This window comes from Selaginella moellendorffii, unplaced genomic scaffold (assembly GCF_000143415.4).
Source record: "Selaginella moellendorffii unplaced genomic scaffold, v1.0 SELMOscaffold_34, whole genome shotgun sequence".
NCBI classification, from domain to species: domain Eukaryota; kingdom Viridiplantae; phylum Streptophyta; class Lycopodiopsida; order Selaginellales; family Selaginellaceae; genus Selaginella; species Selaginella moellendorffii.
Genome location: NW_003314295.1, coordinates 1,568,615 through 1,591,538, shown reverse-complemented (window position 1 = coordinate 1,591,538; position 22,924 = coordinate 1,568,615). Strand labels below are relative to the sequence as shown.

At 49.8% G+C, this 22,924-nt stretch overlaps 11 protein-coding genes across 11 annotated transcripts; 3 read left to right on the top strand and 8 right to left on the bottom strand.

Moving 5' to 3' along the window:
* Positions 1 to 24: 24 nt before the first annotated feature.
* Positions 25 to 1,300, bottom strand: LOC112348969. The gene is made up of 9 exons (XM_024682447.1): positions 1,247 to 1,300; positions 1,062 to 1,192; positions 880 to 1,013; positions 777 to 827; positions 573 to 711; positions 457 to 519; positions 352 to 395; positions 226 to 305; positions 25 to 168 (listed from the first exon to the last, which is right to left on the bottom strand). The coding sequence occupies exons 1-9, from the start codon at positions 1,294 to 1,296 to the stop codon at positions 156 to 158; spliced, it is 705 nt and encodes a 234-aa protein (XP_024538215.1). The 5' UTR covers positions 1,297 to 1,300; the 3' UTR covers positions 25 to 155.
* A 55-nt stretch (positions 1,301 to 1,355) lies between these two features.
* Positions 1,356 to 2,366, top strand: LOC9639350 (homeobox protein knotted-1-like 12). The gene is made up of 3 exons (XM_002977555.2): positions 1,356 to 1,414; positions 1,768 to 2,068; positions 2,199 to 2,366. Exons 1-3 carry the CDS (start codon positions 1,356 to 1,358, stop codon positions 2,364 to 2,366), a joined length of 528 nt encoding a protein of 175 aa, XP_002977601.2.
* A 1,190-nt stretch (positions 2,367 to 3,556) lies between these two features.
* Positions 3,557 to 4,960, bottom strand: LOC9656138 (chromosome transmission fidelity protein 8 homolog). The gene is made up of 4 exons (XM_024682553.1): positions 4,780 to 4,960; positions 4,523 to 4,721; positions 3,826 to 4,466; positions 3,557 to 3,761 (listed from the first exon to the last, which is right to left on the bottom strand). The coding sequence occupies exons 1-3, from the start codon at positions 4,918 to 4,920 to the stop codon at positions 4,429 to 4,431; spliced, it is 378 nt and encodes a 125-aa protein (XP_024538321.1). The 5' UTR covers positions 4,921 to 4,960; the 3' UTR covers positions 3,557 to 3,761; positions 3,826 to 4,428.
* Positions 4,957 to 7,613, top strand: LOC9639348 (nicalin). Its single transcript, XM_002977554.2, has 14 exons — positions 4,957 to 5,312; positions 5,389 to 5,537; positions 5,599 to 5,702; positions 5,760 to 5,826; positions 5,887 to 5,979; positions 6,049 to 6,213; positions 6,269 to 6,412; positions 6,468 to 6,545; positions 6,608 to 6,720; positions 6,776 to 6,830; positions 6,891 to 7,058; positions 7,113 to 7,214; positions 7,264 to 7,353; positions 7,402 to 7,613. The coding sequence occupies exons 1-14, from the start codon at positions 5,045 to 5,047 to the stop codon at positions 7,456 to 7,458; spliced, it is 1,653 nt and encodes a 550-aa protein (XP_002977600.2). The 5' UTR covers positions 4,957 to 5,044; the 3' UTR covers positions 7,459 to 7,613.
* On the bottom strand, positions 7,558 to 8,986 carry LOC9639347 (exosome complex component RRP42). Its single transcript, XM_024682552.1, has 7 exons — positions 8,806 to 8,986; positions 8,584 to 8,640; positions 8,432 to 8,524; positions 8,302 to 8,380; positions 8,109 to 8,233; positions 7,914 to 8,063; positions 7,558 to 7,853 (listed from the first exon to the last, which is right to left on the bottom strand). The coding sequence occupies exons 1-7, from the start codon at positions 8,929 to 8,931 to the stop codon at positions 7,611 to 7,613; spliced, it is 873 nt and encodes a 290-aa protein (XP_024538320.1). The 5' UTR covers positions 8,932 to 8,986; the 3' UTR covers positions 7,558 to 7,610.
* Positions 8,987 to 9,061: 75 nt separating this feature from the next.
* LOC9656137 lies at positions 9,062 to 10,789 on the bottom strand. The gene is made up of 5 exons (XM_002977385.2): positions 10,731 to 10,789; positions 10,569 to 10,681; positions 10,362 to 10,519; positions 9,422 to 10,265; positions 9,062 to 9,356 (listed from the first exon to the last, which is right to left on the bottom strand). Exons 1-4 carry the CDS (start codon positions 10,762 to 10,764, stop codon positions 9,668 to 9,670), a joined length of 903 nt encoding a protein of 300 aa, XP_002977431.1. The 5' UTR covers positions 10,765 to 10,789; the 3' UTR covers positions 9,062 to 9,356; positions 9,422 to 9,667.
* Positions 10,790 to 10,815: 26 nt separating this feature from the next.
* LOC9639346 (NADH dehydrogenase [ubiquinone] flavoprotein 1, mitochondrial) lies at positions 10,816 to 12,521 on the top strand. The gene has a single exon (XM_002977553.2). It carries the CDS (start codon positions 10,906 to 10,908, stop codon positions 12,355 to 12,357), a length of 1,452 nt encoding a protein of 483 aa, XP_002977599.1. The 5' UTR covers positions 10,816 to 10,905; the 3' UTR covers positions 12,358 to 12,521.
* Positions 12,522 to 12,622: 101 nt separating this feature from the next.
* On the bottom strand, positions 12,623 to 15,024 carry LOC9639345. The gene is made up of 6 exons (XM_024682551.1): positions 14,619 to 15,024; positions 13,709 to 14,307; positions 13,589 to 13,647; positions 13,398 to 13,526; positions 13,195 to 13,330; positions 12,623 to 13,137 (listed from the first exon to the last, which is right to left on the bottom strand). Exons 1-6 carry the CDS (start codon positions 14,722 to 14,724, stop codon positions 12,760 to 12,762), a joined length of 1,407 nt encoding a protein of 468 aa, XP_024538319.1. The 5' UTR covers positions 14,725 to 15,024; the 3' UTR covers positions 12,623 to 12,759.
* A 108-nt stretch (positions 15,025 to 15,132) lies between these two features.
* LOC9639344 lies at positions 15,133 to 17,907 on the bottom strand. Its single transcript, XM_024682550.1, has 6 exons — positions 17,248 to 17,907; positions 17,137 to 17,186; positions 16,970 to 17,077; positions 16,177 to 16,908; positions 15,906 to 16,116; positions 15,133 to 15,839 (listed from the first exon to the last, which is right to left on the bottom strand). Exons 1-6 carry the CDS (start codon positions 17,579 to 17,581, stop codon positions 15,256 to 15,258), a joined length of 2,019 nt encoding a protein of 672 aa, XP_024538318.1. The 5' UTR covers positions 17,582 to 17,907; the 3' UTR covers positions 15,133 to 15,255.
* Positions 17,908 to 18,025: 118 nt separating this feature from the next.
* On the bottom strand, positions 18,026 to 19,668 carry LOC9639343 (UDP-glycosyltransferase 72B2). Its single transcript, XM_024682338.1, has one exon. The coding sequence runs from the start codon at positions 19,528 to 19,530 to the stop codon at positions 18,079 to 18,081; it is 1,452 nt and encodes a 483-aa protein (XP_024538106.1). The 5' UTR covers positions 19,531 to 19,668; the 3' UTR covers positions 18,026 to 18,078.
* On the bottom strand, positions 19,580 to 22,919 carry LOC9656136 (probable beta-D-xylosidase 2). The gene is made up of 8 exons (XM_002977381.2): positions 22,500 to 22,919; positions 21,679 to 21,996; positions 21,444 to 21,613; positions 21,291 to 21,388; positions 20,885 to 21,232; positions 20,416 to 20,832; positions 19,752 to 20,345; positions 19,580 to 19,701 (listed from the first exon to the last, which is right to left on the bottom strand). The coding sequence occupies exons 1-7, from the start codon at positions 22,872 to 22,874 to the stop codon at positions 19,753 to 19,755; spliced, it is 2,319 nt and encodes a 772-aa protein (XP_002977427.1). The 5' UTR covers positions 22,875 to 22,919; the 3' UTR covers positions 19,580 to 19,701; position 19,752.
* Positions 22,920 to 22,924: the final 5 nt, after the last annotated feature.

The following is a 22,924-nucleotide window of genomic DNA, read 5'->3' as shown; positions in this document are numbered from 1 at the left end:
GATCGATGATCTTCTCTCTTTTCCTTCTCTTGGGAATGGAATCCATTAGATTTTATAGAAGGGAACTGTGTCTTTGCATGGAGGACAAGTAGCATGCACTAGCTGAGTCGATTACAGCAAGTAAATGCAAATCGAACTCCAAAATGTTGGATTCGTCAAAGTCGAGGCCTGGAAGAAAAAACTAGAATCACGGGAAAAAAACTGAGTTAAAAGTTTTGGTTTTACCCTGCCAAGGGTGGAGAGTATGGAGTAAAATCGGCCGAAAGAATTCGCGTGCAATGAGGCTGGATCTTCTCCTCCATAATCTACACAGAAATCTTTTAAGCTGAGTTGAAACTTTCATGAACTTACCTTCACGTACGCAGGGTGAGAGTAGAACCCTTCCACGGTATTTTCTGCAGGAACGAAATGGTTTTTCAGTGAGCATTCTAAAAACCTTGTAAGGAATTTGGAAACCTGAGGCGAGTCGTGCAACAAACGCATGAGAAAAGGCCTTGTCCCGCAGATAGTTGTTCGAACCTGAAAAATTCTCCAAAAAATTAGTCATAGAAAGAAAAATCTAGAAAACTTGCCAGCAGAAATCTGTAGAACGATCGACGGCATCTCGTTTTTCAGGCTGTAGAGAGAGCTCATAACATCCTCCACAGCTTCAGAGGTGATTTCATCGGCGAACTTCCAGAATGTTATATGGACAACACTGTTTTCGTGTTCCTGTAGAGCAAGAGACATGATAAAAAAATTCGCAAGGAAAAAAAAATTCCTCGGGATTTAAAAACCTTTACGAGATCGTTGAATGCAAATCCACTGTAGTCCACTGTATACTCCCCCTGAATTAGTCACAGTAAAAGGTAAGAAATCTCTGGAATTTTACGAGCTCACCGAAAGGGATGGTAGCATCTTCAGTATAACTTCCATAAGCTGCTCGGAGGTGTAGTAGTCGATGAGAGCCTTTCGAGAAGGAAATCGAACGAAGATTGCGTGAGTGCATCCATCGATTTCTTTGAGCAGTCGGCCTGGAAAGAGTGGAAACATGATATACATTACATCGTTTTCACGGAAACCTGTAGAGAGTGTTATCAGATCTGGGAACTTTCCCTTGAGCTCGTAGAGACACCCAAGGATAACTTCCTCGCGCTCCTTGTCATTTTGGAGGCGAGGCATCTTGAAAATCACCGGATGCTCCACCACGACGCTACAAATCAAAGTCGAAACTCTTTCTATGTTCTAGCGAAATGTAAAACTACACCTCATTCCCTCCGGAGCAACGATTTGCGAGTCGGGGTCAGAGCCCTCCATCTCTCTTTGAATGACCTAAGTTTTAGTGGAAAAGTTCACCCTACAGTTCTATAAAAAGAATGTTGAGTGACGTGGCGGTGTCACTGTCCGTTGGATTATGGGTGAAGAAGTTAAGCTAGTGAGACCCCCTTGGAGCAAAAGAAAAACCGGGAAGAATCGAGAGGAGAGCAATTTGTGGAGGACTTGACTGCTGAGTCAATCACTGCATATAAGCCTTCAAGGGGGAGGCCAAGCAATTGATCCTTCTCTTTTTATTTGGCAAACGCCGAGCAGCAGCTGATAAATTCGTGGGCTAAGATTTTGATACCTTGGGCCGCGTCCTGCAAGTGTGCTAGTTGGTTTTGCAGCTCTGAATCACTCTGCAGAACCGATGCTTGTCTTTCTGAACCGTCTTTGCAGCGAATCATCAAGAGAGCCTTTTCGGTCTCGATAGTTCTTCTGAAATACTGCAGAAAGTTTTTGATCTCACAGTTTTTCCAGTCCGCATTCTTTTCCTAGACAGCCTGTGTACGAAAGACCCTGGCGGTTGTACGGCTTTCCTTCAGCTGAACGCCTCCTTTCCTCTGGAACTAACGCTCGTTCTTGGGTTTTTTCTTTGGTTTTGGCAGCCGAGAACGAGGTCATGGAGAAGGCCGATCTTGGAGAGGTGGACACCGATTTGGATCCACTGGCGGGCAACAAGGAGCTCATGATGAAGACGCTGATGAAGAGCTACATCAGGGGCCTGATGGAGGACTGCTTCAAGAAGAAAAAGAAGAAAAAGTTCCCCAAGGTAGCAAGGCAATAGCTGCTGGACTGGTGGTCACAGCACCAGGATCATCCATATCCCAATGTGAGTTTCTTTCAATGTGTCCTTTCCATTGCTTCTTTATTTTGACATATTGCTTCGTTGTGCTGGACAGGGAGACGAAAAGTCTAATCTGGCGCAATCCACCTGGCTGAAACCAAGGCAGATAAACAACTGGTTTATAAACCAGCGCAAGCGGCACTGGCCACAGGCAGCGCGCGGGGAATCGTCACAGCAGCGACATTCCAAATCGAGGAAACTCTCCACGACGAAGAAAAAATAAACGAGCGAGAACTTTTCAGTGCAAACAAATAGCTTGTATAGAATCGAATCTCAAAGACAAGATATTTCAGTAAGCCAGAAATCTCTCTCCAAAGCATCAGGAGCGGTGAGATTCACTGACATAGTGGATGAGGTGAAAACTGGTAATGTTTCGTCTCTTCTCGCATTATTTAGCTTCAAATCGTTCCCGAGCCAACCTTTTATTTCTAGTCCAAGAACCCCTGATGTTCCTGGTTAAGGTGTTATTAAGGAAATCGCAAAGCTCGACTACTCAGGTATTGTATATAGAGTTGATAAAAAAACATGAGAAGAGTGCGTTCTATCATCAAGCTTTGGGCGTCTAGATGGGATCATTAGCACAGAAGTATGTTGGCGAACTTCGAGTTGATAACAATAAAACACGCTGCTTCTTATAGCTGGGGCCAACCTCTATACACACGTCTCTCAGACCGGCAGCCACACGATTGACTGGACGCTCAATTCTTCCGTATATGACCTCCCCTTGGCGGCAGCCTTTCACAGGTTTGAAGAAAGCCCAGATAAACCTTGTCACTTTTATCGATACTCTATGTCACGAAATTTATATAAGTAACATGGAGTGCTTGATCTTCTCTCCATAATCTACACAAAGCTTTCAGCCAAAGTTGAAACTTACTTGAAGTTACCTTCATATATGTAGTATGGGGACAAAGAATCACCTACGGAGGGTGAGAATACACTCTTCCAAGGCTTTTTCTGCACGAAAGAAAGGTGAGATTTCTAAGACCTTGTAAAAATTTGCAAACCCATTTTCCCGCAGATAGTTCAAACACCCTCCAAAATTAATGAGAGATTCTAGAAAACTTGCCAGCAGAAATCTGTAGAAGGATCGACGGCATCTCGTTTTTCAGGCTCTGGGAAGCTTGTAACACCATCCACAACTTCGGAGATGATTTCATAGGGGAATGCAAATGCACTGTAGTCGACGGCATACTCCCCTTGTAAAAACGAATGGTAGCATTTTTGATATTGCATGAGAGCTTCTCGGATGGAAATCGAACAAAGATTGCGGGTATGCATTGAATTGAGCAGTCTACCTGAAACAAGTGATACAGTTATTTGATCACTGCATATCTATAAATCAGAGTCGAAAGTTCTTAAAACTCTCTATGCTCTAGCGACTGTAAAAACGATTCTTTGCAGTACATAAGCTTTTAGTCAACAAGAAAATTTATAAAGATTGACAAAACTTCAAAACCCATATGCTTGTACTGTACACTATACACAATCAGTGGTTTTTTTTATCCTGGCACTTATGCCACAGTCCTCGTCAAATCTCGTGCTCGCTTCTCACGGATCAACGCTCTTTTCCTTGAAGCGGTGTTCTTGGCAGCAGCAACAGCCTGCCTTCTCCTCTCTGGAAAATCAAAGGAGTGAAGTTGAATCATAGAATAAATCTAGAGATTACGATATTACTGTACCTGTTGCTGCTGCTTTGGTCTCTCGAGCAGCCTCCCGAGCGGCGACCCTGTGAACCGGATTGATGGGATGCCGGAACCGCACCATAGATACTTGAAGCGACGCCTTCATATGCTTGAACTTCTCGGCCATTTTCGCTCGCACAGTCGCCATTCTCTCGCCACTCGCGGCTCTCATGTCCACGAACTTCACCATTGGGCTCGTTACCTTGTTCTTCACCACTGCCCCGGTCGTGCTCTTGTGCTTCTTAGCTGCGGGCGCTACTTTCCTCGCCATTCTAGCGAAAACTCGACGGGATCTCTACGAGAAAACGTAAGATCGAAAGAGAGGTGGAAGAAATTCGAGAGGAGGACGAAGATGGGAGACCCTTCCTAGAGCTAGAGCAAAAAAAAACTCTATCCCACACCTCTGATAGATTGGTAGCTCTCTAGTGTGTAGATAGTTCCCCAGTGGAGAGGCAGCTTTGGGTTTTAAACCATCGCCCAGCGTAGCGATCTTGCGACGCGTGTCCGCGGTTGGCGTGAAGTGTCACAAGGACGCGTGTCGCACATCCCCCAACTTACGGGCTCTACGTGGCAATTCTTCATATCCAACGTGGCGGCGATTTACTCCTGGCGTGGCTTCTTACTTTTCACCTCTGGCTCTGGAGGAACAACCAAGGTAAAAACCAGAATGTACCAGAGAACAAGGAGTTCTTACTTGAGATGAGCGCCTTTGGCCGGGTTTTAAACAAGATCTTGTGCCGTACAACGCCCACCACTTCCAAATCCGACGAGGATGGCGCTTCATCTACTCGGGGGTTTTGAGATTTGGAGCTTCGGAGAACGAGCAATGGCTTCTTAAGCGTCATTTTGCGGCCTTCGAGCTCGTGATAGCCCACAGTGAAGGAGAACTTGCCCTGAATCGATCGAGAGATTTCCAATGTGAGCAAGATTTTCATCGATTTTCACACATACCTCGCTTGCCCGGCAAAGCGATCCAATCTCCAGGCCCTGGAGCTGCTGCTCGGGGTTCTGGAGCTCGATCGAGCCCTGCAGCTCGATGATCGCCCACTGCTTGCATTGGGCGCCACAATCGCAGCGCACCTGGATTATCATTCTCTCTTCGTTCTTCGTTTTTCGGTCTAGGGCAAATCTCCTTTCTCACTGTGCGTTTTAGGGTTTTAGCGCCAGAGAGGCGAGCTCCACTCTCACAGGTGAGCTAGCGATCGCTGTACGATCCATGGAAAGAATGCAGCTGGTGTGTGTGTCCGGGCACACGCTCCTGGCGCTGCTCTTCCTCGTCGCGGCTTACATCGATCTGTGCGACGCGGCCTCCGTCTTCGATGTCTATCGCGCGATACAGTACGATTTGCGAGGGATTCCAATGGGGTCGCGGCGCGCGAGCTTGAATCACCACGCTAGCTCCGGACTGTCTGTGCCTGGATCCGACATTACCAGGTCTGTCGTGATTCTTCCCATTGCAAAGGTCAACATTACGCTCCTCAATGGTAAGATGGATGTTCAGGTCTAGCCTTTTGGTTTTCTATCGGATTTGTTGCAAACGTACCTGTGCCAATGCTTCAGAGTATCTTCAAGGAAAGCGAATCTTGGGTGGACTCTTGCTCTTGCTCCCGGAGAAAGGCCATGGCGACGATAACAAAGACGAAGATGCGGATGAAAATCTCCAGGTCGAGCGTGACCTTGAGAATTGGATCATCAAGAACAACGTTCCTGTAAGTTTGCCGATGTTTTCTATGACAAGGCCGGGGCTTAAGGTTTTTTTTTCTTTGACAGTATCCTGTTTACTTTGTCTACGAGACCCCAAGTCTCAAAGCTTTGTTGGATGAAGTTATAGCGAACGATCTAGCGGGGAAGCCTGCCACTGCCACCACTGGAGGGTAAGTGATTTTTTCTGCGACTGTTTGAAAACCTTCCTGACTGGGATTCTATTCAAGGTTTAAGCTAGTTATTTCCGGTCCTGAGCCCAGAAAAATTCCACCTCCATCGCTCGTTAACATCCAGGTAACGAGAATACTTTCAAAATAGTTGTCTTCTGGTTTTTACGTTTCTACAACTTGACAGGCATGGCTACCTGGACTGAGAAGCGAGGGTGATAGTTCTGTTGTCCAAACTATAGCTATAGTAGCATGGTATGATACCTTTGGGGCGGCTCCAGTTGAGTTTGTGTTTTTTCTCATCGCAGTGGACTCTTCGTTGACCTCTGGATTCGTGATGGATGCACAGGGGATTCCTGCTGGGACTGATAGCAACGGAAGTGGCGCTGTCGCACTCCTGGAGATTGCTCGGCTATTTTCTCGTCTGTATGCCAATCCGAAAACGAGGGGTCGGTACAACCTTCTCTTTGCCTTGACTGCTGGAGGGCCTTACGATTACGAGGGTACTTCTAAGGTACGCTTGAGTTCATACAACTTTGTTTTCGATTGTTTTGGTATTTTTTTCACAGTGGTTAAAGAGCTTTGACCAACGGCTTAGGGAGAGCATCGACTATGCGATATGCCTCAATTCTCTTGGCTCTATATCTGGGGAAAAATTGTGGTTGCATGTTTCTAAACCACCAGAAAACGCTTATATCAGACAAATACACGAGGTTTATTTGATAAGTGCTTTTGTCGGAATTCGTTTCATTATTCTTGTTTTTGCAGGGACTTTCTGAAGTAGCGACAGAGTTGGGACTAACGGTCGAGGTTAAGCACAAAAAGATCAACATTTCAAGCTCACGGGTGAGAAATTCTTGTCTAGCTGCATCTTTTGGATTAAGCTGAATTTGTTTTCCATTTGTCAGGTCGCTTGGGAGCACGAGCAATTTTCCAGGCAGAGAATAACGGCTGCCACGTTGTCGGAGCTTGAAACTCCTCCAGAGCTTCTAGAAAATGCGGGAAGTATTGTGGACACGAGGTAATTATTTTACAGAAACTTTGTGTGAGCACAGACGTCTCAAATTGTTGTACAGGGCTAACATCACGCAAGTGATCCTGAGCACCAAGCTCGTTGCAGAATCTTTAGCTGTATGTCACATTTTCTTTGGTTCTTTTTTCTCTTGTATTTAGTCGAGCACACTTTTGCAGAGATACATATACGATCAACAAGACAAGCATATAACAGTCTTTGCCGACGGGAGTAATCTAGCAGTCAGCCGTTCATACGTTCAAGGTTGGTTGAACTTACTCTCGCGAACGCCTAGAATGGCCCCATTTTTGTCCAGAAACTCTCCAATCATTGCTGCCTTTCACAAGGTACGCGCTGTTTCATCATTCCTTTTGCATCGCTAACGTGTATTTTGCAAGCAGGAACTTGCGGATCGCATCGAGGACGTGAAAATCCAACACGAGACAATGGACTCATCCTTCACGTTTTACGACTCAACAAAGTTCGTTCTCAGCATTTTCCAGGTCGGTTTTGCATCTCCTAAAACATGTTTAACATGATTTCGCTATCCAGGTCGCGAGCGTGACATTCGATCTGGTAGTTATGCTGGCTGTTGGCTCATACCTCGGGCTTCTTTTTGTGATTGCACTTGTAACAACAAAGGTAGTGACAAATTTTGCTGCAAACAGCGCTCATAGTTTTCTTATCCAGGGATTGGACGACCTTTTCCGAAAACCACCTTCCTCGAGGAAGATCAAGGGAACGTGAGCGTGTTCGAAGACAAAGAGAAACTTTGGCCATTTTGTAAGCAGCTGTTATTTTGGATCGCTGTGTTTTCACGTCTAATGTGTTAGGGGCTCTCACTCGTGAAATCCAAACACTAAAATATACAGACGAAGAGATAAAAGAATTCGGTTCCTTCACTGGTTCTCAGCGGCCCTTAGCTCGGCCGCAGCAATCTCCGTGTCAACCAAAACTATCAAGTCCCGTGCAATGTGCTTGGCCACCGAGATCATGTCCGTGACAACGCTGGGATCCAAACCTCCGTCACCTCGTTTCGTCAAGCCGAGAATCAAACCTTTGCTGTTCACAGCCACCGACACAGCCGACGACATTCCCATCTCTTCCTCCGGAGTTGCGTCCACAATGTAGTGCCGGCCAATCTTCGAGAAAGTTCACAGTTTCAGCCAGAGGAGAAAGGAAATCGAAGAGAAGAACCGCACCTTGGTGAGAGTTATGATCAGTGGCACTTTGGAAGCGTCGAGCCGAGCAAACTCGTCTGGATTGTCCCCAACTTCCAGGTCCGCATCGTCCTCCGAGGCCGTGTTTCCGGTAACTTTGACGCTTGGAATGCCAGTGTTGCTCAAGGCGGCCTAGAGGAACAGAGTTACAACACTTGCAGATCTTCCATCACTTGCCTTGACACCGATGGACAGAGCGTCGAGAAGATTTCCATCCGAGTTTACAACCAGGCAGTCGACGAAGAGCTCCCAGCAAAACTTGGACGCGACAATTCCCAGCGTGCTCAGATCGATCGCCGCTCCTGCCGAGATGAGAGAGGAAAAGTAGGAAAGTTTCAAGGCTTGGAAGCTTGGAAGATGGATGGATTACCAGCACCGCTTGGTCCACCAACGAAGCAGCGTTGCAAAGCTCGCGAAAGCTCCATGTTTAGATCCTCTCCTCCTCGTCCCTGCTCGAGAAAGAAACTTAGAAAAACACTGTAGTGGAACCTTCCGATCACCTCAAACTCGGGTCCAGCGGTAGCCGAGCACTCCACCATAACTTCAATGCTGCCATAGTTTGGTCGACAGCTGCGAGGCGATCCAAGCTCTGCCTAAGAACAAGGAGCAAAACTAAGAAAAAAATTTCTCTTCTCTTTTTTCCATCCATCACCTTGACGCTAACAATCAAGTCTGTGCCTCCAAGACGAACGCGAGCCGAGCCATTGGCCTGATCAAACCAGTGTAATTTCGATCGATAAACTAAAGAGAGAGGGAACTAGCGCAAGCTTCCATCGTGGCAAAGCGATAGAGATAGAGCAACAGACACACAAAGAGAGGACAAAGAAGATCACTCTCACGCTAAGGAAGAAAATGGGAGTGATTTCTTTCTTACCTGGGGGATGATTCCCACTTGGATGGAGAGATTGCGGAAGTGGTAGCGCCCGCGGCCATCCGATCGCAAGTCGTGCTTGACGCCTCCTTCGATGTAATCGAGCTCGGATCTGGAGAGCGCGACCATTCCCCCGTCTCGGGGTTTTAGGGTTTTAGAAAGAACAAAGCAAATTAAGGATGAGCGTCGCGACTCTAAAGACCTTCATACTTATCCAGAGAGAGCTCTTTCTTAGTTTGGAATAGAACGAGAGAAGATCGACCGAGCAAAGAAGAATTTTTCGATTCAATCCCCCATTTTCCAGGTAAAAAAGCTCGCTTTGCTCGATCTATGACACCGAGCGAAGCCTCCGGAGGATGAGGATCCTGATCCTGCTCGGCAGCGGAGCCTCTCTCACCAATTCACTCAAGAGCCTCACCACCGTCGCGAAGTAGTCGCCGATCAAGTGAACCAGCAGCGCCACGAGTATCATTTCCTTATCCAAATCAATCACCCTTCTTCTTCGTTCTTCTTCGAGCTCCTTTTGCTTTGCTCTCTTCTTATCAGCAAATCATCTGGAAGCGATCCTCTGATCAAATCCAAGCTCGAGAGATTAAGGAAACAAAGGAAAACCACTTACCTCTGGAGAAGAAGAATAGTTTTTACGCTGGCCACCACTCCACGAAGATCATGACGCTGTAGTGACGGCGACGCTGTGGAGAAGCTCTCCTCTCTTTTTTTTTTCTTGGCTCCGTCAGACCCCTCTCTCCCAAATGGGCTTCCAGAATTTGTCTCCGCGCTTTTGGATGGCGACCATGCACCCGTGCATGCAGCCACGTGTAAACCGCCATAGCCGGAGCTTAAGAAACTTGGCTCTCTCTCACACTCATGGCTTATCCAGCCAAGCCGCCAGTTTAGCCGCGCTCTCCGCCTGGAACCTGTCAAACCCCTCCTGAATCTCTGTCGAGTTCCCAGGAATCTCTCCTTCCCCTGCTGGCGCTTCCGATCCTTCCGTCTCCGGAGTTTTACTCGTCGTAGAAATCGTGTCCAGCACTGCTCGAACGGGTTTGTTACTCGAGTTGTCGCTGGAAAGTTTGAGTTCTTCCGTGGATCCTGTGGGTTTGTCCCTGTCCTCTTTGCTGCTGCTAGAGTCGCTCCATCCAATGCTGCCTACTCGCTGAGAGGCCGACTCCAAAACCAAGCGAGCGTAGCCGTAAGGAGATGGAGAAGAAGCTGCCGGAGCTTCAGCTGGAGGGGATGGCGGCGTGTCTGGTGTTGGAGAGGACGAGGCTGGAATTGGAGAAGGAGGTTTCCGAGTGAAGCTGCTGGCTCGATCCACGGCCGAGTCCCATAAGTTTCTCGCGTAGTTTGTGGACGAATCGGAGGACTTGCTTGTTGGGGACTCCTCGGACTTGAACGGGGAGGAGACGAGCTTTTTAGCGTTTTTAGCCATCTCCGAGACCGAGTAGCTTGATTCCTTGCTCCTGCAAAACACAACTCTCTTCTTAGCGACCAAAAAGACTTTTTTTCTGAAACAGATCGCTGAAAAACATGTTTTTGCAAAAAGTAAGAACTCAAACCTGGATGGTTGGAGGGCTTGGATCGAAGAGTTGAGACGTTTCATCATTCTCTCAATCACCGGAGGCCCGACTCCTTTGAAATTTCTGACAGTAGCGAGCGCGTCCTTTGCATCCTCAGTGCTGAGCCCCGAGTCGTGAGCGCAATCGCCTACTTGATCCTGGCAAAAGCTCCCACAGTTCGCAGAGAATTCGTCGCGAGGACAGTACCTTGAGAGAAACAATCGCCGGGACAGCCTTGTGGACGTGCTGCTGGACAAAGTAAAGCCCCACGGAAGGCTCGTTCGCCATTTGCTTCACCATGTCCGCCGCCAGATCGTGAGCTGCCAATCGCAAAATCGAATCGAGCCTACAGCGAATTCGGGCATTTACCTTGCTGGAGTGCCTCCCCAAGCTTGGCGTCCATGGCTCTCAAGAACCCTAATTTCTGGACCAAGTTATCCCAAGAACCCTAATTTCTGGGCAAAATATTTTATCTGGTAGGGCTTAGGCGAGGAACTCCAGCTTCGCGGTCGCATCCACGCTGGTAAGCTCCGCAGGGATCACCATGAGGCCGTCCAGATCTCTGCGCGCCACCATCAGCGCCAGGCTCTTCTCCCCGGGGAGCTCCCGATTCATGAGCGTCCAGGCTGCGAGCAAATCCGCGACGCCACAGCCAGCCCCGCCGCCGCCCCCGGCCACAGAGAGGACGAGCTTTGGCGGACTCAAGGACGAGGACAGGATCTTCACCAATCTCTACGGGATCCACGACCCTTTCCTCAAGGGCGCCATGGCCAGGGGCGATTGGCACCGCACAAAGGACCTGGTGCTCAAGGGCCCCGACTGGATCGTGAACGAGATGAAGAAGTCTGGATTGAGAGGCCGAGGAGGGGCGGGCTTTCCATCCGGGCTCAAGTGGTCCTTCATGCCAAAGGTCTCGGATGGACGCCCGTCCTACTTGGTGGTGAACGCCGACGAGAGCGAGCCGGGGACTTGCAAGGACAGGGAGATCATGCGGCACGATCCACACAAGCTCGTCGAGGGCTGCTTGATCGCCGGCGTTGGAATGCGAGCGAGAGCCGCGTATATCTACATCCGTGGAGAGTACGTGAACGAGAGGAAGAACTTGGAGCGCGCGGTGAAAGAGGCCTACGCCGCTGGCTACATTGGCAAGAACGCTTGTGGATCCGGCTATGACTTCGACATCCACGTCCACTTTGGAGCCGGAGCTTACATCTGCGGCGAGGAGACCGCGCTGCTCGAGAGCCTCGAGGGGAAGCAAGGGAAGCCGAGGCTCAAGCCACCGTTTCCAGCCAACGTCGGGCTCTACGGCTGCCCGACCACCGTCACCAACGTCGAGACGGTGGCGGTGTCGCCGACCATCCTCCGCCGGGGGCCCGAGTGGTTCGCGAGCTTTGGCCGGAAGAACAACTCGGGGACGAAGCTCTTCTGCGTGTCGGGGCACGTAAACAAGCCATGCACGGTGGAGGAGGAGATGAGCATCCCGCTCAAGGAGCTGATCGAGCGGCACTGCGGGGGAGTGAGAGGCGGCTGGGACAACTTGCTGGCGATCATCCCCGGGGGATCCTCGGTGCCGCTGCTGCCGAAGAAGATCTGCGACGACGTGCTCATGGACTTTGACGCGCTCAAGGCGGTCCAGTCGGGGCTGGGGACCGCGGCGGTGATCGTCATGGACAAGTCGACGGACGTGGTGGACGCCATCGCCAGGCTCTCGTATTTCTACAAGCACGAGAGCTGCGGCCAGTGCACGCCGTGCCGGGAGGGGACGGGGTGGCTGTGGACGCTCATGGAGAGGATGAAAGTCGGGAACGCGTACCTGGAGGAGATTGATATGCTCCAGGAGGTGACCAAGCAGATCGAGGGGCACACCATCTGTGCGCTCGGGGATGCGGCGGCGTGGCCGGTGCAAGGATTGATCCGGCACTTCCGGCCGGAGCTGGAGAGGAGGATTTTGGAGCGTGCCAAGCGCGAGAAGCAGGCGGTGGCTGCCACGGCTTGAGCGAGCGATGGAGAGCTGGCTATGGTGGAAGAAGGAAGGACGATTCACACAAGTGACAATGACGAAGAAGAAGAAGCCAGTGGAATAACAAAACGAACTCACAATGTTTTGTATCTATATTGTTGTGTTATACATCACGTATCGAAAGGAATAAGTTATAGAAACCATAGCCTTGCGATCATGTTCTATATGATCATAGCAACCATCCTTGCGATCACACTGATCGCAAGTCTATGATAAAACTATATCCTTCTTCCTTACGCTATGGAAGAAGGATATAGATCGAGAAGAAAGCTATGGAAGCTTGTTCTTCCAAAATAGTTGTGGTCCTGTGACAATGTACAACAAAAACGTAGGACCATCGCGAAGAGTATCAAAGTAAGAACCGCGGCAGTAAGACTTTCAGCCTGTGCTTAGCAGTCTCTCGTATCGATCCTTTGGAAATAGTTCTCGCAAGAACTTCTTCCACTTGTCCAGGCTTTCCTCCTCGCTCACTTCGGCTGAGTCTTCTTCTTCCTCGTCTTCCTCGTCTGGCGATGGCGAGTGCGACCTTGAGATCTCGGCCTGGTTCTCAGCGTCGCTCTCGTCGGTGTCTCCCACGGAGACGTGGTCGAAAGTGCCGTAGGACTGCGAGGGAGAGTCGTGAGCGTGGGGGATGTTAAGCGTTTTTGCTCGTTCCATGGCGGCCTTGTATTGTTCCATGTGTTCTTCCTGTATCGAGTGCTGCCGGACCATCTTGTTGGGCGTTGGAGATTGCATTGTCGCTGTTTCTTCCATCAGCTGTATCGAACAAACAAGAGCTTCACTTGGAAGAAAAGAATCGAGAGTTTCACGTACTTCCAAGGCCTTGGCACCTTCTCTGTGGATCCACACGATGGAGTGATCTGAGGTAGCGCTGCTGGACAAAACTATGCGCTCGAATCTCCCGTCCACGGGAACCGCGGTCTTCACGACTGGAGGATATGTTCCACACCTGGTAAGTTTACGCTGATCCAGATGAGAAAGTACACCACGAGAGACGAAAAAGAGAGGAAAACTACCTGCAAACTTTGCGCTCCACTATGTGATAGATTCTTCCGGGAGTGTAGAGCCTTCGGGGATCTTTGAGCATCTTGGCCTCCGAGAGGAAGGTGTCTCGAACGCAAATGATGCAAAGCAAGCACGGCAAGCTTGTAAAAAAAAACGAAGAAAGAACTTAGAAACGAGAACATGGAACTAAACTTGCTCTCACCAGAAGAGGGACTTGAACATGTCCTCTAGAGGCGTCGCAGTCCTGGGAAGAAAATCATCCTGCATGGAACTTGTATATCTTCTTTCAAGAGACAAACTTAGAGAAGTTTCAATCCTTTACCTGGAGAATCACGGAGTTGATCACGTCGGCGTACCTCACAGCCAGATTCAACGACATGCATCTCGCAGGAGCGATCGCATAGCACCTGATCTTCTCCTTCGCAATGTTTCCCACCAAGTTCCTGTTCTTGACGATCAAAACCGTGAGAAGAGCCGCAACCCCGGATCCCAGCGAGTGCCCCGTGCAAGTGAGCGTGAACGAAGGATTCTCCACAACGAGCTGCTTGAGAAGCTTCACCTCCTTGTTGAGAACCCAGGCCGCCGACTTGAGCAATCCATGGTGGACGTAGCCACCCTCGAACATCTGCTTTCCCAGCTTGTTGTCCAGTAGCACCGCGTAGTCGCTCTCCTTGACGAGATTCAAGCCCCGGATCGCCATGACAATGTCGCAGTTCTCGCGATCCAAGTAGATCAGATAAGGTGGCGCTTTGCCGCGCGTGTCCTTGTAGCTCACTCTCTTCACCACGTCCTGGAGCTTGATTCCATAGCCACCCGGAGGAGCCCAGCGTGGATTCGCGAGGTCTTTCTCGTAAACCGCGAGAACGAGACGACACATGTGTGGAACCGGCTTGAAATCCTCAAACTCGGCCTCGGCCCAGCCTGGAAGTTATAACTTATTGTCAGAAAAGATGAAAGATCACACAGTATGAAATCTCACGCAAAGAAAGAAGAATGAAAGATCACTCTCGAAACTCGAACGAACATTATGAAATCTCACGCAAAGAAAGAAGAAAAATCAGTCACTCCATCGCAAAGAAAGAAGAATGAAAGATCACTCTCGAAAGAACAGTATGAAAGCTGACGCAAAGAAAGAAGGAAAATCAATCACTCGAAAGAAGAATGAAAGATCACTCTCGAAAATAACAGTGGCAAAGAAAGAAAATCAATCACCCTGGATCGCAAGGAATTACCTCGACTATCGTCTTCTCCGGATCGAATGCAGCGCTTCCAAGCCCAGTGCGCACAGCCAGCCAAGTAGACGCACTCGATCACCGGGACTCCGATAATCCCTCCCATTCTCAGCCATGGATCAAATTACCATCGCCTCGTCTTCTTCCTGCCGGATTCGATTGGCCTCCTCCTCGTCCATCAATCCCCCGTGAGCTCTAGCGCCGCCGTGGCACAACCCAGATACGAGAGAGGCGAGATCTCGCCGCCACCGCCGCCGCCACGGCTGCTTCCACTGGATCCTGCCTAGCTCCTCCATACCTGATCGAGCGGGATGGACGCATTCACTCCATGGAGCTCCGATCGATCGAGACGCTGCTCCAGCATGATTCTCGTGAGCGCTCTGGAATATCTCTCTCCGGAAGAAAATTCGCGACCATTCTAATGTTTTAGAAGTTTTAATTAATGTCACGTGTCCACATCCAGTGCACAGTCAACCGACGGCAATGATTAAAAAGAAAGAATTCTCAGAAACCATAATCACGAAGAAAAAAAGAACGAGTAGAATCTATGAAGGAAAAAAACGCTTCATTAAAAACGAAGCTCCCTGCTTCATCTTGCTACTAAAAATCGATCGCTCCACACTACTACTACACTCACTCACCTCGACAATACCAGGCTCGCCACTGGCGGCAGTGGACTTCCAAACATCGTGGAAGAACTCTTGAGCGAGGGGCTGCGAATGGAAGCGTTGGTGGCGGCGGCGCTGCTAGCGATCCTCGGCTTCTTGTTTACGTTGTTCCATCCTTCCTGCTCCATGTCTAGCTCGCAGTCACTCTCCTCCACGCTAGCTTCCTTCGAGTGCTTGCACTTGAGACCGCCGCTGCCACCGCCACCATCGCCAGCGCAGGCTTCTTCCTCTTCTCCGCTGCCTCCTCCGGCCTTTCTCTTGCGGCTGGAATCGTCGGACGAGCACCTGGTCAAAAACTTGTCGGCATTATCTTCCTCTTCCCGTAGCTCCTCGGCTGCTTCCACTATGCTTATCATCCGGTCTATGTTTCCTTCCTCATATCTATTCTGATATCTACAACTCTGCGACACCGTCAGCGGGTCCCTGCTGCCGCACACGATTCCCATGGCCGACACGGCCTCCGGATCGGCCTTCACGTTGCACCACTGGCTGTTTACCCAGTCCCTCGAGACACGAAGATCGGATGTCTTGAAAACCTCTGCATCACCTTCGTCTAGAAACGAAAACGATACGAAGTCAGCCCGCAGCTAAACGACATGGAAACAAAGAAAACTCTTACCAGGAAAGTAGACACGAACTTCATTTGCTGTTACCCTGCCGATCACGACTCCTTCCCACCATCCGTCATTCCACCAGACATCAACTGGGGTGCCAAACGAGCAAGCCACAGCTTCCGGGCCAGTGGCGGGACAAGGCCTGAGAGCAGGCCTCCTGTGAGCCCGGATGTTCAGCTTGTCCAACTGTGCTACTTTAGACGTCGACACCCATTCCTGAAACAAGCAACAAAACCAACAGCGTAAAACTACTGCTCAGAAACCAAACTGGATTACCTCGAGATTTTCCTTGCCATCATCGTCTTGGAGATCATCGTAGCGAACTCTCACGCGCCTGGACGTCTTACCGACGATCACACCTATGAACCAGCACCCCCTCACACCACTGTCCTGGCAGAGTATCTCAACCTTGTCGCCAACTTCGAAGCTCGCTCTCGTCGGATCCACGTCTGACAACCCATTCCCTTCTCCATCAGTCGTCGGAGTCGAACTATTACTGTGCCCTTTATCAACTCTTCTCCTACGGTACCTTGTCAACCGCGGCCCCCGGCCACCACCATTCTCTTCGTCTTCGTCGTCATCACTAGCCAAGTCCGGCGATCCCCGAGAGGACGAAACACCAAGCGCTGCGAGAGCCTTTTGTTCCCAGTAGCCTTCCACACCGCAGATGTTTAACGGCTTAATCCCGTCGTTGTCAAACTGCCTCGAGCAAACGTGAATGAGCTCCTGGGAATCGGGAAGAAACAGCGGGCATTTCTCGAAGTGCTCGGGTGCCAGAACTGTAGCAAGACCATCTACACATTCAACACTAATTACTTGCGGAAACTGAGTAAAAAACACCTCTCGCGGATGAGGTGGCGGGGCTGGGATTTTGCAAGCCAGCTCGCTGGTCTTATGAAACCATCGAACACGGAGCTTCTTCCTCAGCTTTTTATCCTCGTACATGTCCTCTATGTACGCAATATGGTGCTCGTTCTCCTCGGACATCACAAAAACAAAGCTTTTCACCTACGTACAAGCAAGCACCCTGTCAAAAAGAAACGCAGAAAGTATATCAAATAACACCCACTGCTATTGTAATTCCGTTCCTTCGAAAGGACTTGTAATGCTTCAAGCGTTTGCGACAAGTCCAGCTCGATCCCACCCAGAAAACGTTCGTCACGGACTTCTTCGAGTCCTGTAAAACAACTATATGAGCAAAGCCCAGCAATCAAAGCAAGAGCTAGTGTAACTTACGTGAAGACGCTTCCCACCATCTGGACTGTCTTCCGTGGCAGCAGTCTCAACTGGACAATGCGATCGTGTTAGAGAACAACCAACAAAGGAAGCAAAAGACGAAAGCGCTACCTGAGACGTGAGAATTCGAGCGACAAGGAGAGGACGCACAAGACTTCGATAGCAAAGAGGAGAGCCAGTCCACAACTTCACGACGAGCACGCCACTTGAAATTCGCGGTGGTGCTCTTGTCCAGCCCAGCAAGCGGGAGAAAATCGTCGCACACCACATACACCATATGCCGGACGCTGCGCTCGGTGCCCACCACCGCCAGCGTCGCCTGCCCCTGGCGATCCTTGAGATAGTAGTGCACGACCCTGCTCCCACGGTCATTGGAAACAAACGTCTCCTCCCACTCCACGAATCGCCCAGGACCGCTGCCGAGGGGCGATCCAGAGCCATGCATGGCGGAGTGGAAATCACAGCATCAATTGGAAGGTGTGGGAGCGGAGCGGTTGCTGGCTTGCTTGGACCCTAACGAACCCCTACAACGATCGCGGAGAACCCCCAGACCACCATTCCGGGCGCCACCACCAGAGCCAATCGCCGCCAAATCTCCTCGTCGAGCTCCTCGCTGCCCCCGCGGCGCCGCCGATTGCCGATAATCCGAGCGCCGCTACTCGTGACACCCCCGCTGCTGTCGCTGTACGCATCGTCCCCTTCCCCGATCGAGCACAAACCCTAGGCGCTGGCCGAGCCCTAAACACACACACTGTGAGGCGCGTCCATAGCCAAAAGCATGAGATTGGCTCGACGTGCGTTGACGGGTACGGAAGTGTAAGGTGGAGCGCGCCGCCCGCGTGGAAATTTTGGATTTGGGGTTCGAATCTCGCCAAAACTGGCGCGAATATTTAGGGTAAGAAACCTCCAGTTTAAATTCAAACTTTAAATTTTAAATGCTTGCTACTCTTTCTTCAAGCTTTCCACAAACACCTGGAAGGCCCTGTGATCCAAGCTCTCTCTCACCTTGTTCTTGAGCGATCGAGCTCTCTCGCGAAGATCATCGCTCTCCATCACCTCGCGCACAGCGCGCTCGATTTCCCCGCTCTCGGCGATCCCCTCCCTGTTCTCGCGGATGTCCACGCCGATCCGGAGGCCGTCCACCACGAACCGGCAAATCGCTGGCTGATCCGCGACGAATGGCCAGCACAAGAGCGGCACCCCCGTTACTGATATGCTCTCGGTCACCGAATTCCAGCCGCAGTGTGTCAGGAATCCTCCCACAGCTGGATGCGAGAGGATGAAATGCTGCGGCGCCCATTCCGGAATGATCAGCCCACGCTCGCTGGTCCTCTCCTGGAATCCCTTCGGAAGAACACTCGCCAGGAACTTCTCGGTATCGGCCTCGGGGTCGGGGACTGGGAGCACCCATAAAAAGGCCTTTTTGCTCGACTCGAGAGCCAAAGCTAGCTCGGACATCTGCTTCTCCACGATTCCGATCCAGCTCCCGAAGCTGATGTAGAGCACTGATGATTTTTCCTGCTTGTTGAGCCACGCCTCGCACTGAAGATCGCGGGAACTCTGGAGGAACGTCGACTTGCGAAACTTATCAGCGTTTGCTTTGATCTGAGACTGATCGAGCAGATGTTCTGGAATGAGAGGCCCAACCGGAAACAGCTTGATCTCCGGATACACGGCTCGCACTGCGTCGATCACCTTTCCTTCGAGCTCGTAGCAAGTGTTGAGAAGAATCCCTTTGCAGCCGAGTAGAAACCGCCTGTAGCTTTCTCCCCCGGCGAAGAAGGTGTCACTCTTATCCTTGTGCTCTTTGGAAACCTCGTTCCACTTTAGCGGTGGAAGTCCGGGGACTCTGATGACACCTTCCTTCTCGGCCTCCATAGCCAGTGTCTCCAAGCTTTTACCTTCCTTGTTCGCGTTGAGGTGCAAACCGATAGCCAAGTGTGATGCCGCGGCTGTGTAGAGGACATATCTGGGAATCCGGAGCTCGTCTATCACTGATGTCGTCCAAGGAAAGAGAAGATCGACTACTACTGCCGATGGTGAAACTGTAGAAGGATCTTCTAGCATTTCCCAAAGGAAATCCCGGAGAGGGCCCTCGAAAGTGTCAAAGTGAACGCTGTTGGTCTGAGACTTGCGAATGCCCGGCATGGTGACCGTCGCTGGTAGCTGGAGGTCCGGAGTGGGAAGAGTTGCCAACTTTATGTCCAGGCCTTCAATAGCCGATGAAGTGACCATAGCGAGAGCCGACTTCGAAGGAAAGAGCAGTGTCACCGAGACCCCAAGCTTGGCGAGCTGCTTCGCCAGATTCATGAAGGGATTGATATGTCCCTTCCCTTGGAAAGTGAAGAGAACTACATGAGCTTTGCTGCCGCTGCTGCTCCTCTCGATCGGCATTTTCCTTTCTTAATCGAGACCGAAGGATCCAAGAACACTGAGCTCGATCGCCACCTGAAAGAATGTTTATAGAAGTGTGATAAAAAGAGCCTTATCTCACGGGGTTCCTGAGAAATTTAAGGCACCGAAACTGTGACAGAGCACTCTCTGGATCATTATCATAAATGCCACCTGCTTATCAGCCGAAGCTTCGATTGGTTATAGCTAAAATAGAAACTTACCTCAGCTGAGGAGAGTCAGGCTGATTACGTGCTCAATATCTCCCAGGCTTAACTTGTAATCACCGTGGACAAGAACTTTCGTCCCGGCCTCGTTCGTCAGGCCGAGGTCCTTGCAGGTATCGACATCAAACTCCACTTTCGCACACCGTCCTGCTATTAAATGCTGCCTCTTGAAAGAAATTAGCTGCTTCCTGGGAGGCGATAGACTGCTACTCGCAGCTGGCGGGATGGCGTACAGGAGCGAGATATGGTCGCTATCTCGTGTCCCTGTGTTGCTGATGTAGGCTACCACTTTAAAAGCCAGAGCCTCGCACCCAGTGTAGTCTATAGGAAATTGTCGGGCTCCGTCTTCACGAAGAGGTGTTCGAATTGCCACAGTGTTACGAGCGGTGATGTTACTCGGCGCGCAAAAGTTTGTGTAGGTGAAGTTGGTGTAGCTCAAGCCGTGGCCAAATTCATAGACGTTTTCTCCGGTGTAGAAGCGATAAGTTCTGCCGGGAAATCCTGTTGAAGTGTTTGGACGCAAATGCATGTTGAGTATTGAAACATGTTCTGCGAACGCCTGAGGATACCAAGTCATAGGAAGCCTTCCAGCTACAAAAAAAAAATTAAAATTAAAAAAAGAGTTCCATGGAAACTCGCTTAAGAGTACAAGGAGCCGTACCTGGATTGTGATCTCCAAATATCACTCGTGCTATCGCTTTGCCTCCCGCCTCACCGGGATATCCCACCCATAAGACATTTGATATTTTGCAATTCTCTTTTGCGAAGGTTACGTCTATAGGCCCGCCAGACATAACCACGAGAATAACAGGTCCCTTTGCAACCTTGGAAACTTCTAGCACCAAACCCTGTTGATTTCCCGGGAGGAGCAAGCTCGTTCTATCAAGGCCTTCTCTTTCTTGGTCCTTGTCTAGTCCAACGACGATAACGACAGCATCAGAGTTTTCTGCGGCTCTCACAGCGGCCAAGAAGAGCGTAGTGTCGTTGCACATAATGTCTTTACAGCCAGGCTCAAAAACGACGCACTTGGTGTATTCCTGAAGTCCTTGGAAAGGTGTGATGTACTGACACGGAACACCTGAAATGACAAAGCTTGTAGAAAAGCAATATGTAAAGTTTAAGCCGCGTACCAGCATAATTCCCCAGCATCGTCTCAGTTGCGTTTCCGCTTGGACCTATCACGGCTATAGTCATCAAATCATTTCTCGGAAATGGTAGCACGTTTCCTGAATTTTTTAGTAGCACGATTCCTTGCTCAGCCGCTTCGAGAGATAACTGCCGATGTTCTGGGGTGCAAACAGCGTCAGGTCCAATCGAGTTATACGTTTCACCACTATTTCCGTCAAAGAGACCAAGCCTCATGCGCACTGTCATAACATTCGACAGAGCTCGATCTACTGCCGCCTCTGTCACCTTTCCTTGTTCAATGGCAGCAGCAGTGTGTCTGAGAAGAAACGTTCCGCAATTCAAATCCATTCCTGGAACAATGTAGGACGAAGGTATGCCGACAAAGAGTTTAAGACTTTTATTCGTTACCCGCTGATAGGACATCGGCGACAGCATCTTCTGCTGTGGTTGTGTAGTTTATATATTCATAAAGAAGTGCAACTGCATCACAGTCTGAAACAATGTATCTGACGGAAGAAAAAAGACATGAAAAATAGATTAGTCAGCTACATGATCACATACCCTTCAAATCCCCAGGAATTCCTGACTGTTTCTGTAAGAAATGTATAATCCGCACAGCTTGGAACTCCGTTCACTCTGTTGTAAGAGCACATAAGTCCGCTAGCTTGGCCATCAACGATGCAGCTTCTGAAAGGTGGATCAAACGTATCTTGCAAATCCTGAACAGTTACCTGTTTTAAAACGCATTAACTCGAAACAAAGGTGGAAAGAATTAACTTCAAGCAGTTCATTTTACCTGTGCATTAAAGTGAAAACAATCTGTACCTTCAGATTTTTCCATGTCGTATGCCGTGAAATGCTTGCAGCATGATGAAACCTTCAGCCTCGTAGGACTTCCTTGCATGGTACTTATCGCTGTGCCTTCATCGTAGTCACCCTCTTGCAAGCCCCGCACAAAGTAAGCAGCGTACTTGCTCGAGAGTAACGGATCTTCTCCAGGGGTTTCCTGGCCTCTTCCCCATCTTGGATCCCGGAAGATGTTTATATTTGGACTCCAAAATGTGAGACCTGACCTTCCGGCATTGTACATTGCGATGGCCTCGATCGATATAGCCTGCCAAGAAACTAAACGTCAAGCTTACATGCAAAACAAACCGAACAAACAAAACGCTCACAAGCAAGCCTCGAGATAGAAACGCGTAACGACATTCGAATCATCAACCATGTCACTAGAAAACAAAGAGCTGCATGGATACTTAATCGAATAAGAATCTCCACGCGAGAAAGAAGAAACAAAACCAATGAATCAATCGCGAGCAAGACCGTAAAAATCTCCACGCCAGGAAGAAGAAACAAAATCAATGAATCAATCACGAGCAAGAAACTAGACATCTCTAAGCGAGAAAGAAGAAACAAAACCAACGAATCAATGGCGAGCAAGAACGTAAGCATCTCCACGCGAGAAAGAAGAAACAAAATCAATCAATCAATCGCGAGCAAGAAAGTAAAAATCTACACGCGAGAAAGAAGAAACAAAATCAATCAATCACTCAATCGCGAGCAAGAAAAACTCCATGGAAAACAACCAACATTCAAGCCAGAATCCTTCTATCGTACCTGGGCGATTTTGTTCCATAGCGAGGAATTAAACGAGGCCACAGTGAGAATAACCTGAGGGAAGCTCGTCGCCGAAGGAACAGGGGCGGCGAATTTGACTCCTGGGCTCTCCGCAACGCCATGGAGAGCTTCTTCCCACCACTGGTAGCCTGGAATTCCCAGCCGAGGAATCCCCGACGCATTGCTCACAATTTGCGCAATCTTCTCGGAGAGATTCATGCGCCCGACCAGATCCGCCACTCGATCCGGCACGGGAAGCGATACATCACAGAAGGGAAACGAAGAGGACCTGGAGTCTGTGCAAGCCGCTCCAGCTCCACCCCTGGATTCGGCTGGCGCCCACGCGATCGAGAAGAAGAAGAGGAGCGCAAGCATCGCAAATGCAAATAAAAGATAAGAACCCTACATTGTGGTACTAATTTGAA

Coding starts and splice junctions, on each gene's coding strand:
- LOC9639343 (XM_024682338.1), bottom strand. CDS start 19,530: ATGCCGATCGAGAGGAGCAGCAGCGGCAGCAAAGCTCATGTAGTTCTC.
- LOC9639348 (XM_002977554.2), top strand. CDS start 5,045: ATGGAAAGAATGCAGCTGGTGTGTGTGTCCGGGCACACGCTCCTGGCG. Junction 5,827..5,886: donor CATCGCTCGTTAACATCCAG/GTAACGAGAATA, acceptor ACAACTTGACAG/GCATGGCTACCTGGACTGAG. Junction 7,059..7,112: donor TCATTGCTGCCTTTCACAAG/GTACGCGCTGTT, acceptor TTTTGCAAGCAG/GAACTTGCGGATCGCATCGA.
- LOC9639345 (XM_024682551.1), bottom strand. CDS start 14,724: ATGGGAGGGATTATCGGAGTCCCGGTGATCGAGTGCGTCTACTTGGCT. Junction 13,648..13,708: donor TCAACTCCGTGATTCTCCAG/GTAAAGGATTGA, acceptor AGTTCCATGCAG/GATGATTTTCTTCCCAGGAC. Junction 13,138..13,194: donor AAGGTGCCAAGGCCTTGGAA/GTACGTGAAACT, acceptor TGTTCGATACAG/CTGATGGAAGAAACAGCGAC.
- LOC9656137 (XM_002977385.2), bottom strand. CDS start 10,764: ATGGACGCCAAGCTTGGGGAGGCACTCCAGCAAG. Junction 10,682..10,730: donor TGGGGAGGCACTCCAGCAAG/GTAAATGCCCGA, acceptor TGCGATTGGCAG/CTCACGATCTGGCGGCGGAC. Junction 10,520..10,568: donor CGGCGATTGTTTCTCTCAAG/GTACTGTCCTCG, acceptor AGCTTTTGCCAG/GATCAAGTAGGCGATTGCGC.
- LOC9639347 (XM_024682552.1), bottom strand. CDS start 8,931: ATGGTCGCGCTCTCCAGATCCGAGCTCGATTACATCGAAGGAGGCGTC. Junction 8,064..8,108: donor CTCTGTCCATCGGTGTCAAG/GCAAGTGATGGA, acceptor CTGTTCCTCTAG/GCCGCCTTGAGCAACACTGG. Junction 7,854..7,913: donor TGATCATAACTCTCACCAAG/GTGCGGTTCTTC, acceptor ACTTTCTCGAAG/ATTGGCCGGCACTACATTGT.
- LOC9639346 (XM_002977553.2), top strand. CDS start 10,906: ATGAGGCCGTCCAGATCTCTGCGCGCCACCATCAGCGCCAGGCTCTTC.
- LOC112348969 (XM_024682447.1), bottom strand. CDS start 1,296: ATGGAGGGCTCTGACCCCGACTCGCAAATCGTTGCTCCGGAGGGAATG. Junction 1,014..1,061: donor TCTGATAACACTCTCTACAG/GTTTCCGTGAAA, acceptor CACTCTTTCCAG/GCCGACTGCTCAAAGAAATC. Junction 396..456: donor TGTTGCACGACTCGCCTCAG/GTTTCCAAATTC, acceptor TCGTTCCTGCAG/AAAATACCGTGGAAGGGTTC.
- LOC9639344 (XM_024682550.1), bottom strand. CDS start 17,581: ATGCATGGCTCTGGATCGCCCCTCGGCAGCGGTCCTGGGCGATTCGTG. Junction 17,187..17,247: donor CTCGAATTCTCACGTCTCAG/GTAGCGCTTTCG, acceptor CGCATTGTCCAG/TTGAGACTGCTGCCACGGAA. Junction 17,078..17,136: donor ATGGTGGGAAGCGTCTTCAC/GTAAGTTACACT, acceptor GTTGTTTTACAG/GACTCGAAGAAGTCCGTGAC.
- LOC9639350 (XM_002977555.2), top strand. CDS start 1,356: ATGTTGAGTGACGTGGCGGTGTCACTGTCCGTTGGATTATGGGTGAAG. Junction 1,415..1,767: donor TGGGTGAAGAAGTTAAGCTA/GTGAGACCCCCT, acceptor TTGATCTCACAG/TTTTTCCAGTCCGCATTCTT. Junction 2,069..2,198: donor AGAAGAAAAAGTTCCCCAAG/GTAGCAAGGCAA, acceptor TGTGCTGGACAG/GGAGACGAAAAGTCTAATCT.
- LOC9656136 (XM_002977381.2), bottom strand. CDS start 22,874: ATGCTTGCGCTCCTCTTCTTCTTCTCGATCGCGTGGGCGCCAGCCGAA. Junction 21,389..21,443: donor AATTCCTGGGGATTTGAAGG/GTATGTGATCAT, acceptor TTCTTCCGTCAG/ATACATTGTTTCAGACTGTG. Junction 20,346..20,415: donor ATTTGGAGATCACAATCCAG/GTACGGCTCCTT, acceptor TTTTTTTTGTAG/CTGGAAGGCTTCCTATGACT.
- LOC9656138 (XM_024682553.1), bottom strand. CDS start 4,920: ATGATAATCCAGGTGCGCTGCGATTGTGGCGCCCAATGCAAGCAGTGG. Junction 4,722..4,779: donor CGCTTTGCCGGGCAAGCGAG/GTATGTGTGAAA, acceptor CGATCGATTCAG/GGCAAGTTCTCCTTCACTGT. Junction 4,467..4,522: donor GCCAAAGGCGCTCATCTCAA/GTAAGAACTCCT, acceptor TTGTTCCTCCAG/AGCCAGAGGTGAAAAGTAAG.